General features: G+C 36.2%; 2 protein-coding genes across 2 annotated transcripts; both read left to right on the top strand.

The window, feature by feature from the left end:
- Positions 1-1,201: 1,201 nt before the first annotated feature.
- LOC101020372 (taste receptor type 2 member 46-like) lies at positions 1,202-3,279 on the top strand. The gene has a single exon (XM_031651119.1). The coding sequence runs from the start codon at positions 2,109-2,111 to the stop codon at positions 3,099-3,101; it is 993 nt and encodes a 330-aa protein (XP_031506979.1). The 5' UTR covers positions 1,202-2,108; the 3' UTR covers positions 3,102-3,279.
- Positions 3,280-12,756: 9,477 nt separating this feature from the next.
- LOC101005160 (taste receptor type 2 member 43) lies at positions 12,757-15,816 on the top strand. The gene has a single exon (XM_003918831.3). It carries the CDS (start codon positions 14,592-14,594, stop codon positions 15,516-15,518), a length of 927 nt encoding a protein of 308 aa, XP_003918880.2. The 5' UTR covers positions 12,757-14,591; the 3' UTR covers positions 15,519-15,816.
- The last annotated feature ends 617 nt before the right edge of the window (positions 15,817-16,433 follow it).

Genomic DNA, 16,433 nt, shown 5'->3' with positions numbered 1-16,433 from the left:
AGTTATGTTTTTCTGCGGAACAAACCCTCCAAAACTACATTAGACATATATGTCTCGCATGTCTTTGGATTTCATTTGTTTGTTTGTTTGTTTTTTGAGATGGCGTCTCATTCTGTTATCCAGGCTGGAGTGCAGTGGGGTGATCTCGGCTCACTGCAACCTCTGCCTCCCGGGTTCAAGCGATTCTCCTGCCTCGGCCTCCCTAGGAGCTGGAACTACAGGTGCACAGCACCACTCTCGGCTAATTTTTGTATTTTTAGTAGAGACAGGGCTTCACCATGTTGGCCAGGTTGGTCTCGATCTCTTGACTTAGTGATCTACCCTCTTTGGCCTTCCCTGCTGTCAGTACGGATTTCATTTTTCTAAGCTGGGTATGGTGGATGGCTCTGGAGATTTGAGATGGGCCAAATTCTGCATCTTGGAGATAGAGTTTTGCCAAATTAGTCTGAATCAGGTGATGGCAATCTGACTTCATTAGTTTCTCATTCTCTGTCTGGAACAGTGTACTAGCCAGGCGATATTCTCATGGTAAAGGGAAAGAGGAAGAATCCCCAGCATGGAAGCCATCTCAAAGCTCTATGCAAAGTGTAGTAATTTTCTCTTTATCAAAGCAAGTTAAATGATCGATTCGAAGTTCAGGAGCAAGGTAGTCAGTCTTCCTGTGATAGGAGGATACTGCAAGATTATATATCAAAGCGTCTGGTACTCAGGAATTCTTAGAAAATTGATAAATATTTTATCTAATAATAAATGTTTAAACATTTGACTTGAGAGAAACTTTACCAAAGTCCTAAGAATTAGAGATATGTTTGATAATATTATTCACGGGCTGAAAATTCTGAGTGGGAAAATAAGACTAATTTCATCTGCACAACCTCTTGGAAACTAATTTTCTATTTTGGAAATTATGAGAAAATAATTTGTTCCATTCATAAGTGGTGTGCACGTGTGTGTATTTGTGTGCATATTTATGAGCTTATGAATAATGAAATTAAACAAAAGTATTAGCAGCAAGCAGATCTTATCGAGTATTGGCCTGACTGTGGTTCTCAAGAAAACCTTAGATGCTTTTGATAAAAGCAGTTTGGATTCTGTGTATTTAAATCTGGCATTTTAAAAAGTCCATATTGGTGATGATCTTAGTTATGACCAAGCTCCCTTTAAAGATTTAAACATTTACTATATGATCTCTGTATTGGGTTATAAAACTTCCCTAACAACTGAAGTCGCTAAAAACAAATGATGGAGAGGTTACAGGAAGAAAAATTGCAAACACTGAAAGTGAATTTGTTCTTATTCGTGTACTAGCAAACGAGGAATCAGGTTTCCCGTCAATTTCAGTATGAATAATTCCAGTCTATAACAAGAACAGACCATGAATGAAATAGTTAATTTGAGTTGTTTGAAAATAAGAATGTTTTCCATAAAGTGATGATTGAACTCATCAATTAACATGCCATGGTGATTTATGGCTTGACACTGGTCACAACATTTAAAAGTAAAAAGAATGACCCAGCACATTCACAAATTAGGTTTGCATAGAATTTAAGGTCAGGACATTCAAGCAATCACAACCAGTGATATTACATTGAGAGGTGAAGCCAGCTGGACTTCTTGGGTTGAGTGGGGGAATTGGACAACTTTTCTCTAGCTTGCAAGAGGATTGCGAAATGCACCAATCAGCACTATTTAAAAACCCACCAATCAGCACTCTGCAGCTAGCCAGAGGCTTGTAATGCAACAATCAGTGCTCTGTAAAAAGCACCAAACATTGCTCTGTAAAATGCACCAATCAGTGTTCTGTAAAACACACCAATCAGCAGGATCCTAAAAGTAGCCAATTGCAGGAAGGATTGTAAAAAGGACACTCTGATAAGACAACAATAGAACCTGGGAGGGGACTAATAAGGGAATAAACCTAGTCACCCCAGCCCACAGCAACAACCGCCTCAGGTCACCTCCCATGTTGTGGAAGGTTTGTTCTTTGGCTCCTCACGATAAACCTTCCTACTGCTCGCTCTTTGGGTCCATGCCATCTTGAAGGGCTGTAACACTCACTATGAAGCTCAGAGGCTCCATTCTTGAAGTCAGCCGGACCATGAACCCACATGCAGGAACCAACTCCGGACACAATACCAGCATTTAAAAATTTTCTTTTTGTCTGTTCAGACATGATAACTTTTCTACCCATCATTTGTTCCATTCTAGTAGTGGTTACATTTGTTATTGGAAATTTTGCTAATGGCTTCATAGCGTTGATAAATTGCATTGAGTGGGTCAAGAGACAAAAGATCTCCTTTGCTGACCAAATTCTCACTGCTCTGGCAGTCTCCAGAGTTGGTTTGCTCTGGGCATTTTTATTAAATTGGAATTCAAATGTGTTGAATCTAGCTTTTTATAGTATAGACGTAAGAACTATTGCTTATAACCTCTGGGCAGTAACCAGCCATTTCAGCAACTGGCTTGCTACTTGCCTCAGTATATTTCATTTGCTCAAGATTGCCAATTTCTCCAACCTTATGTTTCTTCACTTAAAGAAGAGAGTTAAGAGTGTCATTCTGGTGATGCTGTTGGGGCCTTTGCTATTTTTGGCTTGTCATCTTTTTGTCATAAACATAAATCATATTGTACGGACAAAAGAATATGAAGGAAACATGACTTGGAAGATCAAATTGAGGAGTGCAGTGTACCTTTCAGATGCGACTGTAACCACGCTAGTAAACTTAGTACCCTTCACTCTGACCCTAATATCTTTTCTGCTGTTAGTCTGTTCTCTGTTTAAACATCTGAAGAAGATGCAGCTTCATGGCAAAGGATCTCAGGATCCCAGCACCAAGGTCCACATAAAAGCTTTGCAAACTGTGATCTCTTTCCTCTTGCTATGTGCCATTTACTTTGTGTTCCTAATCATATCAGCTTTGAGTTTTGAGAGTCTGGATAACAAACCTGTCTTCATGATCTGTGAAGCTGTTACATTCAGCTATCCTTCAACCCACCCATTCATACTGATTTGGGGAAACAAGAAGCTAAAGCAGACTTTTCTTTCAGTTTTGTGGCAAGTGAGGTACTGGGTGAAAGGACAGAAGCCTTCATCTCCATAGATTCAAGAGAGGGGCATTGTGTGTCTTCTAGTAGAAAACAAACTGGTGGTGTATGAAACATTTTCTATTTCTTACTGTGTTTTCTGTAATGTATGTGTATGAGTAATTTCCAAACATACACCTAGAAAAGTCTTTTACCTAAAGTTATTCTAAAAATGTGTGTGTGTGTGTATATATATATGTGTGTGTGTGTGTGTGTGTATATATGTGTGTGTGTGTTTATGTGGATATGAAAAACTTAAGAACATTGACAATAACATACTCTTTTTTGTTTTTTCACACAAACTGCCAAATTATATAAAATATGACAAAAATTTCTCAGAATTAGGAAGAGATTTATTTCATACATGTATTTTATGTTTCACTTGTAGAATTTATGATGGCTGCTTATAATTATTAAGAACTAACAGCTTATCTCAGGAAAAATACTGCTGTTTTCTATTGTCATTTGAACCACACAAATACACCACAGAGCACTTAGAATTCATTGTTTGAACCTCTAACTTTTTGGATGGTAAAGTCATTCAATTCTAAATCAATAATGAAGATCTATCATCGGGGTTTTATTTCATTATGAATTCTTGTTTTATGTTTAGTAAAAAACAAACAGAATTGTTAGAAAACAATGCACACAATAAAATTTAAGTTACAAGCATATGCAGAGTAAATTTCTTCTATATCTACCGTAAACTGTACTGAGGAATATTAGATTTCATACAAGTATGTGAATAGCTTAGAAAGAAATATATTCTATAAAAGGGATGAAAACTCATGATCATGATCTTAATTGCTATTATCAGCTTACGTATGCTATTACAAAAGTCATTTATTCCAGGGTTTAAATTAAAGAATATCTTGTTTTGAAATTGAGCTCTGATGTAAATTATTTTTCATATTTTTTCTAAAGCACTTTTAAGCCCCTGAATTGCTAATTATATCCTTACCTTCTATTTATAAAATTCCTTCTAAACTTTAGAGAAGAGAACTCAGATCTTCTCTTTTCTAATAAAAAAAAAACCCTATCAATGTAAAAATAATACAGGAATTATGGAAAATAATTCAGTGAAAGTTTTTGTAAATGTTAAAATAGTATCTATAAAGTCTATGCATTAATTATGGGATGTGCCTTAACATTGTCATTTTGTTGTCAGTGATGAAAGTGTGTTGACATATTCATTACTAGGAAGTTTTATTATAAGAAAGAAATGTACAATCTTGGTCACAGCTAAATTCTATATGACTGTATTAATTCTCGGTGTTATAAAATTTTTTTTTCTTTCTTTCTTTTTTTTTTTTGAGACAGAGTCTCGCTCTGTCGCCCAGGCTGGAGTGCAGTGGCCGGATCTCAGCTCACTGCAAGCTCCGCCTCCCGGATTTATGCCATTCTCCTGCCTCAGCCTCCCAATTCTCGGTGTTATAAAATTTTAACGATCTTATTTAAACCTTAAGATAAATCATCCCCACACCTGATTTATGTATTTTTTAATCATATATCTCCCACAGTACAATGTCAGAACCGTAAAAAATGAGATCATATCTCTCTTGCTTTCTGTTGACTTCCATGAACTAGAACCCAGCAACAAGAATAGATGGTCAAAAATGATATTTTTATGAACAAATAAATGGGTGGATAAAATGGATAAGTTGATGTGGTAAACCAATGAATAGGAAACTCATCACAAAATCTGCAGTTGCATGAATTCCCCTGTTCTGGTCTCAGTTTAAGTTTACCGGTTTATCCAAGAAGAATCCTTCCTCAGAGGAAAAGTTTGACTATTCCACAATTTTAGGGGAAATATCACAATATAGTCTTGATGCAGCTGTATCAGGTGTCTGAACTGGAGAAAAGGTAGAACATCAAAATTAGGTGGCACCTATTACAATACTTTTAAAAGCATATAGAAGACTTTGGTCTATTTGCATATGTATTTTTTTCTATTGTGAATTATATATTTGTAATATGATATATTCTAGTTGATTATTATATAAACAAAAATGGCACTTCGTTTCAAAAAATTGAGTTAGTAACCAGCTACTTCACAGTGAGGTGCTCTGCTGTTCTGTCTTACATCACTTGTCCCTTGGTGGAGGTTGTGAAAGTCAGACCTCATGCCCACAGTGTGGTGATACATTCCAGTCCCAAATGGAAGAATGATCTGGATCAGGCCAGGTACTGGCCAGGGGAATAGGAGACAGTGAATGGAACCTGAGAAATCACATGTTTGTGTCCAATACCGCCCCTCCTTGTGCCACTGAGATGTGCTCATACCCTCCAGTCACAGCTGACTTTATGAGCATATGACTTGCATAGTTGTACAGGGTTTTGTGCTTATAGGGGCTTGTGCTTAGAGGGATTCTATGCTTGGATTAATTTTCTGCACTTGCTGTTTAGTTTGTCAGACAGAGGTTACTCCTCTGCTGAAGAGGGAATGGTCTTGCAATAATTCGCCAGGGATTTATTCCCCCCTCTCCTACAGGCTTGTCAGTGACATGCACAGAGTCCTATAATGCCCACTGTGCATGCCTCTAGCAACTTTGACTTGTGTTGGATCACCTGGCACAGTGGCCAGAGCAGCTTGGACCACAGCCCATATCTGCTGTAGAGCCCTCTTTTGTTCTGGGTTTCACTTGAGACCAGTAGTCTTTGGAAACGTCATTAATGAATCAGAGCAATATTTTCAAATGTGGAATATGTTGGCTCCAAAATCCCAATAGGTCCCCAAAACATTGTGTCTCTTTTGTAGTGATAGGAAATATATAGGGAGAGCAAAATGCCGTTACTTTAACAAAGGTTGTTTTGACATGTGGACTAGGGCCACTGAAGGCTTTAAAACATTTCCTATATTGTAAGTTCCTGAATCTTCTCAGGTTTATTTATTTTCTTTTGGTATTTTACTTCCATTCAACTTTAGGGTATTTTGCTATATTTAAGAAAATTTCCATTTCCTGATTATTGTACCAAGTAATATATTATTATTATTGTTATTATTTTGAACAGGTTCTCATTCCGTCCCTGAGGCTGGAGTGCAGTGGCAGGATCACAGCTCATTGGAGCCTCAACCTTCTGGGCTCAAGTGATTCTCCTGCCTCTGCATTGCTAGCAGCTGGGACTGCAGGGGCACAACACCACGCCTGACTAATTTTTGTGTTTCCTGGAGGGATATGATTTCACCATGTTTGCCAGGCTAGTCTCAGACTCCTGGGCTTGAGTGATCTGCCCATGTCAGTCTCCTAAAGTGCTGGGATTACAGTCATGTGCCATAGGGCCCTGTCTGTAATATTGCTGATATATTTAATTAGCACAATGTTTTAAAAAATGTAAATTACACTGAGAACAGAAGTGACATAGCTATGACATAAAACAGTGAAGCAGTGCTATTATTCTTAATACGAGGCAAATTGTTTTGATTTTCCCTCTTAATGGGTATAGATTAAGAAACATTCACCAAATCACGAGCCCTGTATAAAGTACCAGAGGCTCTGCTGTATGAATGTCTTCTTTTGAGAAATGTCTGTTCATATCCTTTGCCCACTTTTTGATGGGGTTGTTTGTTTTTTTCTTGTAAATTTGTTTGAGTTCTTTGTAGGTTCTGGATATTAGCCCTTTGTCAGATGAGTAGATTCCAAAAATTTTCTCCCATTCTGTAGGCTGCCTGTTCACTCTGATAGTAGTTTCTTTTGCTGTGCAGAAGCTCTTTAGTTTAATTAGATCCCATTTGTCAATTTTGGTTTTTGTTGCCATTGCTTTTGGTGTTTTAGACATGAAGTCTTTGCCCATGCCTATGTCCTGAACGGTATTACTGAGGTTTTCTTCTAGGGTTTTTATGGTATTAGGTCTAACATTTAAGTCTCTAATCCATCTTGAATTAATTTTCGTATAAGGAGTAAGGAAAGGATCCAGTTTCAGCTTTCTACTTATGGCTAGCCAATTTTCCCAGCACCATTTATTACATTGGGAATCCTTTCCCCATTTCTTGTTTTTCTCAGGTTTGTCAAAAATCAGATGGCTGTAAATGTGTGGTATTATTTCTTAGGACTCTGTTCTGTTCTATTGGTCTATATCTCTGTTTTGGTACCAGTACCATGCTGTTTTGGTTACTATAGCCTTGTAGTATAGTTTGCAGTCAGGTAGCGTGATGCCTCCAGCTTTGTTCTTTTGACTTAGGATTGTCTTGGCAATGCGGGCTCTTTTTTTGGTTCCATATGAACTTTAAAGCAGTTTTTCCCAATTCTGTGAAGGAACTCATTGGTAGCTTGATGGGGATGACATTGAATCTATAAATTACCTTGGGCAGTATGGCCGTTTTCACAATATTGATTCTTCCTATCCATGAGCATGGTATGTTCTTCCATTTGTTTGTGTCCTGGCCATCAGAGAAATGCAAATCAAAACCACAATGAGTTTTCATCTCACACCAGTTAGAATGGCAATCATTAAAAAGTCAGGAAACAACAGGTGCTGGAGAGTGCTGGAGAGGTTGTGGAGAAATAGGAACACTTTTACACTGTTGGTTCAACCATTATGGAAAAAAGTATGGCGATTCCTCAAGGATCTAAAACTAGAAGTACCATATGACCCAGCCATCCCATTACTGGGTATATACCCAAAGGATTATAAATCATGCTGCTATTAAGACACATGCACACGTATGTTCATTGCGGCACTATTCACAATAGCAAAGACTTGGAATCAACCCAAATGTCCATCAGTGACAGACTGGATTAAGAAAATGTGGCACATATACACCATGGAATACTATGCAACCATAAAAAAAGGATGAGTTTGTGTCCTTTGTAGGGACATGGATGCAGCTGGAAACCATCATTCTCAGCAAACTATCACAAGAACAGAAAACCAAACACTGCACATTCTCACTCATAGTTGGGAACTGAACAATGAGATCACTTGGACTTGGGAAGGGGAGCATCACACATGGGACCTATTATGGGGAGGGGGGAGGGGGGAGGGATTGCATTGGGAGTTATACCTGATGTAAATGACAAGTTGATGGGTGCTGACGAGTTGATGGGGGCAGCACACCAACATGGCACAAGTATACATATGTAACAAACCTGCACGTTGTGCACATGTACCCCAGAACTTAAAGTATAATAATAATAAAACAAAGTAACAAACAAACAAACAAAAAAACGCTATCAGGATAGAAAAAAAAAGAGAGAAAGAAGTAAGAGTACCAAAAATCTAAGGAGAAAGATGGAGCATCAATAATATTTTTGCTTGAATTTCCACTAAATCAGAGTGAGGGTGACCCAGCATCTAATTTAGTTTTATTTAAAATAGCAATATAGATATTGATAGATTACTCTGCAGGGGATATTATTACTATAGACATAATATGACTTGCAGTTGTACAGTTAGTATGTTTTAGTATCTTAGTTACTAATCTCACTTTTTACACATAGCTGCATAATCAATTAAATATGAGTTATTTGTGTATGGTATGCAATAAGAATTTAAATTTATCCTTATGTATGTCCTCCAAATGTCTTTCAGTCCTCCAAGTGGATAATCAAATTGTGGCATACTTATACAATAGAATACTATACAGTGATCAAAATTAACAAACTAGACAGACATGTTTACAACAGAATAATACGACAAAGAAAATGAACAAATTTGAGCTACATAGATAATAATACTCACAGATATGAGAGGAATTATCAAGATGGAAAAATACATTCAGTATAATGTCATTTACATAAAGTTCAAGAAAACATATTTTTAATGCATTGTAATTTGTGACATTGGGGATAAAACTCTACGGTGAAACATATGAGTGATCATAAAAACAATTGGGATAGTCAGGAGGGAGGAGATAAACGGGAAATATCAACAAGGAGACATGTATTGGGAGTATCTGGATTGCTGGCAAATCTATTTTCTGACCAAGTCGTGGTAACATTGATGTTAACGTTATTTTTTTTTATATTACTATTTATTAGGTTTTATTATGCTCCATATGTAGGCTATGCTCCCCCCCAAAAAAATGTTTAAAAAGCAGAAATATAAAGTATATTTCTACATATAAAATTAGGGTGATACAGCATATTCTTAGAGATACCATTGTAATTAGAGTTTTTGCTGAATAAAGGAGAATAGAGCATTATGGTACTAAGAAATTCAAGTTAAAATTTAACATTTTTCTTATTTTTTTGAGACAGGGTCTCACTCTACTGCCCAGGCTGGAGTGCACAAGCAGAATCTTGGCTCAGTGTAACCTCTGCTATCCATGCTCAAGTGAGTCTCCCATCTCAGCCTCCAGAGTAGCTAGAACAACAGGCGTGCACCACCACCACACCCTGATAATTTTTTCTATTTTTGGTAGAGATGGGGTTTTGCCATGTTTCCCAGGCTGGTCTTGAACTCCTGTGCTCAGGCAATCCACCTGCCTCAGCCTCCCAAAATGCTGGGATTACAGATGCAAGCCACTAGACCTGCCCTGAAACTTTTCTTAAATTATTTTTTTAAAAAAAGAAGTCATAAGCAAGAACTGTAAATCCACCTTCTTAATGCTAGTATGAATTTGAAATATCCAAATTTGAATATTTATGATTACTAGACACATTTTTTCTTATTTCCAATTTAATTATTTATAACACACATTTCAAAGTGTCACAAACTCATGAATTTCCAATAAATTATACTATGATGGATATTAAGTATATAGACCTATTATCCCAAAATATGTCTCTAAATGAAATATTTGTATTCATATTGTTAGCATTCTAATTTCACAATACTATTCATTTGTACACCTACATGTTGGGTAAAATATTTTGTTACTGTAAATTTTTTGGTTATGCATTAGAGAAAAAAATCATAGCAAGGCAAATTTGTTAATGTATAAAACATATTTAGCATGATCTTTGACTATGTTTGTGCATATACAATGCTACTTTGACTGCTATAGTAAAATAATCCAGAGTTAGTCACCATAGCTAAGAATGTGAAAAAGCATTGTAAGAATTTGTCTTGTTATAATGATGCTATTAAAAATGAAACAAAGTTAATATACTGTATTATTGCATAGAGTATTTGTCTATATTCATATTGAAAAATGCCCAAAAACCCCAAAATTGAATCCTAATTGTTGGATGTCACTTTGCTATGAATTTTTAAAACGTAATAAAAGAAAGAAAAGGAAAGAAATTATTGAAAATACGTTGGGTTTTCATTATTCTTGATGAAATACCACATGAGGATACTGGTCTAGGCCTGATGCTGAGAATAATATAAGAATCATGAGGCTATAAGACCTAAGTATTGCCAAAAAAAGAAAATCATTACCATTTTCATGTCAGGTGTACTAAAAATTTATAAAAACTATTTTTTAAGAACTCAGTGTTATAAATACTTTGTTTAGTTTCTCCATTAAAAAATGATTTATAGAAGGAGAATAAAAGTTCATTTCTACCCCTAAAACAGTAAGATAAAAAGAGTAATCAATATTCAGAATCCAATAGACAGAGTTAACAACTAGTTAAACATAAGAAAGTATTAGTGAACTGGAAGATAACTACCCAGAATGAAGCATAAAGATACTAAGAGATAGAAAATATAAGGCTAGAGGGTCAGAGACATTGAAGCTACAGCTAGAACAGCTAACATGCTTCTGCAGTTCTGGAAGAAAGTTGGGCAGAAGCAATGTGGAGATTTTTCCAAAAGTGATAAAATGTATCAGTTCATATATTTTTAGAAACCATCAAACTTCAGACAAGATAACTAGAATCAAATTAACATAAAATGACAGGACATCAAAGACCAATAGAAAATCTGAAAAGTAACTAGAGGAAAAGATAGGTTATGTTAAAGAGAATAACTATCTAAATGACAACCTAATTCTTAACGGACAAAAATAAAGATAGAGTTCAAAGGAATCATGTCTTCAGTGTATTTCAAAAGTAGGATAGATCTTGATAAACAGAAACTTAAAATATATCTTTTCAGATAAAAGAAAAATTGTTATTGTTATTATTTTTGTTTGTAGAGTTGGAGTCTCACTCTGTTGTCCAGGCTGGAGTTCAGTGGTAGGATCATGGCTTACTGCAGTCTGGAACTCCTGGGCTCAAACCATCCTCCCACTTCAGCCTTGTGAGTAGCTTTGCTATGCCTGGCTAGCTTTTTCATTTATTATAGAGGCCGTTTTGCTGTGTTGCACAGGCTGGTCTCAAACTCCGGGGTTCTCCTACCCCAGCCTTACAAAATGTTGGGGTTATGGGTGTGAGCCACCCTGCCTGGTCAATAAAGGGTCTTGTTGAAAATATTAAGTTGAATATGCAAGAAGGAATACAAATTAATGAAAGTGACAAATATGTGCATAATTCTAAATGAATGTTTACTGTAAAATATAATAATGTCTTGTTGGGGTAATTATATAATTGATAAGACATATGAAAATGGCAAAACTAGAATGGAGGTAAAGGTGACAGGAGTAAGATTAGTTAAATTATTTTTTGAACTTCCTGTGTCTATGAGGAAATTTTGAACAATGACAATGTAATGCTACTCATAGGTATATATACAAAGGAATTGTATCAAATAATATATGAAATAATGTTCTAGTAGAATTATTCATAACTATTCAAAAAAGAAGCTGGCCAAATATATATTAAGATTGGATGAATCATTACAGTAAATCCATACAATGGAACAGTATAGAGAAGTGAAAAAAAATCACATGTACTTGCAACTATGTGACTAAATTTCAGAAACATAATGTTGAGTTCAAGAAGCCACAAACAAGAAGAACATGTAGGATTGCACCTTCACACAGTTCAAAGCAGGCCAGACCAAGCTATGCAGTTTAGGGTTGCATACCTAGATGGTAAAGTATGAAGAAAATCAAGGAAACGCTCATTATAAATTATGGATATTGCTTATCTCCGGAGATGCAAAGAAATGTTTAGGGGCTTGGAAACTGGCATGAGAGTGGACAAACGCTGTTTTCGGTGTTCCTTGTCTTGCCCTGCATCACAGTTACTTGAGTGCTTATGATACATTGTGGTATTTCCCATTTTTGTATTGGTTCATTTCTAATTGTGCATTACAACTTTAATATACAAATTTGTAATTAGAAGAAATGTCTCATAGAAATTATTATTACTGATCTCATTACATACTGAGGGGAAATATCAACTATTTGTATACATTCTTATACAACTCTAAGATAGTTGAAATGGGAACTTTCTCATTTAGTTGCAACAGGAGCAAATTTTAGATGTTATCCTCCAACCCCAGATCTTTCCAAAGGCTTTCTTCTAGCCTTAATTATCCACTTCACAGGAACAAATCTTTGCCTGTGAAGTGGATAATCTATTTTTTCTTTTGGCTCTAGAATTCCTGACAAAACAAGCTTGTATATATTTCCCACACTTGGTTTAGCAGAGTTCTTTTATCAATTATATTTTTGTGCAGGAGAAAATCCTCCAAAAATACATTAGATATTTATATCTCACACGTTGTTGGATTTGGGGTTTTTTTTGTTTTTTGTTTTTTTTCCTGAGACAGAGGCTTGCTCTGTCGCCCAGACTGGAGTGCAGTGGCACAATCTCAGTTCACTGCAACTTCCGCCTCCCAGGTTCATGGCATTCTCCTGCCTCAGCCTCCTGAGTAGCTGGGACTACAGGCACACACCACCATTCCTGGCTAATTTTTGTATTCTTAGTAGATATGGGGTTTCACCCTGTTGGCCAGGATGGTCTCCGTCTCTTGACCTCATGATTCGTCTGCTCGGCCTCACCCACACTGGGCCTGGATTTCATTTTTCTAAGCTGGGTTTGGTTGGTGACTGTGGTGATTTCAGATGGGCCAAATTCTGCATCTTTGAGGACGTTAGAGTTTTGCCTAGTTAGTCTGGATCAGGTGGCAGCAATCTGACGTCATTAATTTCTCATTCTCCTTCTGGAAACAGTGTACTAGCCAGGCGATATTCTCATGGTAAATGGAAAGAGGAAGAATCTCCAGTATGGAAGCCATCTCAAATCTCTATGCAAAGTGTAGTAATTTTCTGTTCATCAAAGCAAGTTAAACGATTGAACTCCAAGTTCAGGGGCAAGGTAGTCAGTCTTCCTGTGATGGGAGGATACTGCAAGATTATATATCAAATGGCCTGGTACTCAGGAATTTTTATACAATTGCTAAATATTTAATATAATAATAAATATTTAAACATTAGACTTGAGAGAAACTTTACCAAATCCTAAGAATTGGAGATATGTATGAAAAATAAATATTATTAATGAGCTGGAAACTCTCAGTGGGAAAATAGGACTAATTTCATCTGGAAACCTCTTGGAAATGCATTTTTTAATTTGGAAATTACAAGAAAATAAATTGTTCCGTTCATAAGTAGTGTGCCCATGTTTGTATTTGTGTGCATATTTATGATCTTGTGAGTAACAAAGTTATACAAAAGTATTAGCAGCTAGCAGATCTTATGGAGTATTGGACTGCCTGTGGTTCTCAAGAAAATCTTAGACGCTTTTGACAAAAGCAGTTTGGATTCTGTATATTTAAATATGTCATTGAAAAATGTCCATATAGGTGATGATCTTAGATATGACCAAGCTCCCTTTAAGAATTCAGACATTTACTATATGATGTATGTATTGCGTTACAAAACTTCCCTAACAACTGAAGTCGCTAATGACAAATGATGGAGAGGTTACACAAGGAAAAATTGCAAACACTGAAAGAGAATATGTCCTTGTTTGCATACTAGCAAATGAGAATTCAGGTTTCATGTCATCTTCAGTATGAATAATTCCAGCCTAAAACAAGGACAGTGAATGAATGAATTAATTTGAGTTTGAAAATAAGAATGTTTTCCATAAAGAAATCATTGAACTCATCAATTAACATGCCATGGTGATTTCTGGCTTGGAAATTGTGACACTTGTCACAACAATTAAAAGTAAAAAGGATGTCACAGCACATTAAAAAAACCAAGTGCATATGGTATTTAAGGTCAGGATATTCAAGCAATCACACAGTTGTATTACATTGAGAGGTGAAGCCAGCTAGACTTCCTGGATGGAGTGGGGACTTGAAGAATTTTTCTGTAGCTAGCAAGAGGATTGTAAAATGCTCCAATCAGTGCTCTGTAAAATGCACCAATCAGTGCTCTGTAAAATGCACCAATCAGAAGGATCCTAAAAGTAGCCAATTGCAGGGAGGATTGAAGAAAGAGCACTCTGATAGGACAAAAAAGGAAAATGGGAGGGGACAAATAAGGGAATAACAGCTGCCTGGGTCACCTCCTACTCTGTGGAAGCTTTGTCTTTTCACTCTTCACAATAAACCTTGCTTCTGCTCACTCTTTGGGTCCGTGCCATCTTTAAGAGCTGTAACACTCACTGTGAAGGTGTGTGTCTCCAACATTGAAGTCAGCGAGACCACGAACCCACCTGCAGGATCTAACTCTGGACACACTACCAGCATTTTAAAAATTTCTTTTTGTCTGTTCAGACATGATAACTTTTTTACCCATCATTTTTTCCATTCTAGTAGTAGTTACCTTTGTTATTGGAAATTGTGCTAATGGCTTCATAGCATTGGTAAATTCCACTGAGTGGGTCAAGAGACAAAAGATCTCCTTTGCTGACCAAATTCTCACTGCTCTGGCGGTCTCCAGAGTTGGTTTGCTCTGGATATTATTATTAAATTGGTATGCAACTGTTTTGAATCCAGCTTTTTATAGTGTAGAAGTAAGAACTATTGTTTATAATCTCTGGGCAGTAATCAACCATTTCAGCAACTGGCTTGCTACTAGCCTAAGCATATTTTACTTACTCAAGATTGCCAATTTCTCCAACCTTATATTTCTTCACTTAAAGAGGAGAGTTAAGAGTGTCGTTCTGGTGATACTGTTGGGGCCTTTGCTATTTTTGGTTTGTCATCTTTTTGTGGTAAACATGAATGAGATTGTACGGACAAAAGAATATGAAGGAAACATGACTTGGAAGAGCAAATTGAGGAGTGCAATGTACCTTTCAAATACGACTGTAACCATACTAGCAAACTTAGTACCCTTCATTCTGACCCTAATATCTTTTCTGCTGTTAATCTGTTCTTTGTGTAAACATCTCAAGAAGATGCAGCTCCGTGACAAAGGCTCTCAAGATCCCAGCACCAAGGTCCACATAAAAGCTTTGCAAACTGTGATCTCCTTGTTGTTATGTGCCATTTACTTTCTGTCCATAATGATATCAAGTTGGAGTTTGGGAAGGGTGGAAAACAAAGCTGTCTTCATGTTCTGCAAAGCTATTAGATTCAGCTATCCTTCAGCCCACGCATTCATTCTGATTTGGGGAAACAAGAAGCTAAAGCAGACTCTTCTTTCAGTTTTGTGGAACGTGAGGTACTGCGTGAAAGGACAGAAGCTTCAATCTCCATAGATTGACAAGAGGGGCATTGTGTGTCTTCTAGCAGAAAACAAACTGGTGGTGTGTGAAACATTTTATATTTCTTATTGACTTTTCTGTAATATACGTGTATGAATAATTTCCAGATATATACCTAGGAAAGTCATTGACCTAAAATTAGTCTTTAAAAGTGTATATATATATACACACACATATAAATATATGTGTGTATGAAAGCTTAGAACATTCACAATAACATGACCTCTTTGTGTTTTTTCATACAGACTATCAAATTATACAAAATATGACAAAAATTCCTCAGAATTATGAAGTCATGTGTATTTCATTTATGTACTTTATATTTCATTTGTAGAATTTATGATATCTATTTATCATTATTAAGAACTAACAGCTTATCCCAGGAAAAATATTGCTCTTTTCTAATGTGATTAGAACCACACAAATATGCCATATTGTGCTTAGAATTCACTGTTTGAACCTCTAACTTATTGGACGGTAAGGTCATTCAATTCTAAATCAGTAATGAGGATGTATCTTCGGTGTTCTATTCCATTATGAATTCCTATTTTATGTTTAGTAAAAGGCAAACAGAATTATTCTTAGGAAACAATGCACACAAGAGAATTCGTGTGACAAGCACATGCACAGTAAATTTTGTGTATGTCTGCCATAAGCAGTACTGAGGAATATTAGATTTCATATAAGTATGTGAATAGCTTAGAAAAAAATCTCTTCTGTAATAAAGGGATGAAAAACCATGATCATGATCTTGATTGCTATTATCAGTTTCCATATGTAGTTAGAAACATCATTTCATCCAGCTTTTGAATTCAAGAAAAGCTGTTTTTGAAGTTGAGATCTGATGTAAACTATTTTAGTATTTTTTTCTAAAGCACTTCTAAGCGCCTGATTGCTAATTATATCTTT

This window comes from Papio anubis, chromosome 9 (assembly GCF_008728515.1).
Source record: "Papio anubis isolate 15944 chromosome 9, Panubis1.0, whole genome shotgun sequence".
NCBI classification, from domain to species: Eukaryota; Metazoa; Chordata; class Mammalia; order Primates; family Cercopithecidae; genus Papio; species Papio anubis.
This window is presented reverse-complemented; position numbering and strand designations above follow the sequence as displayed.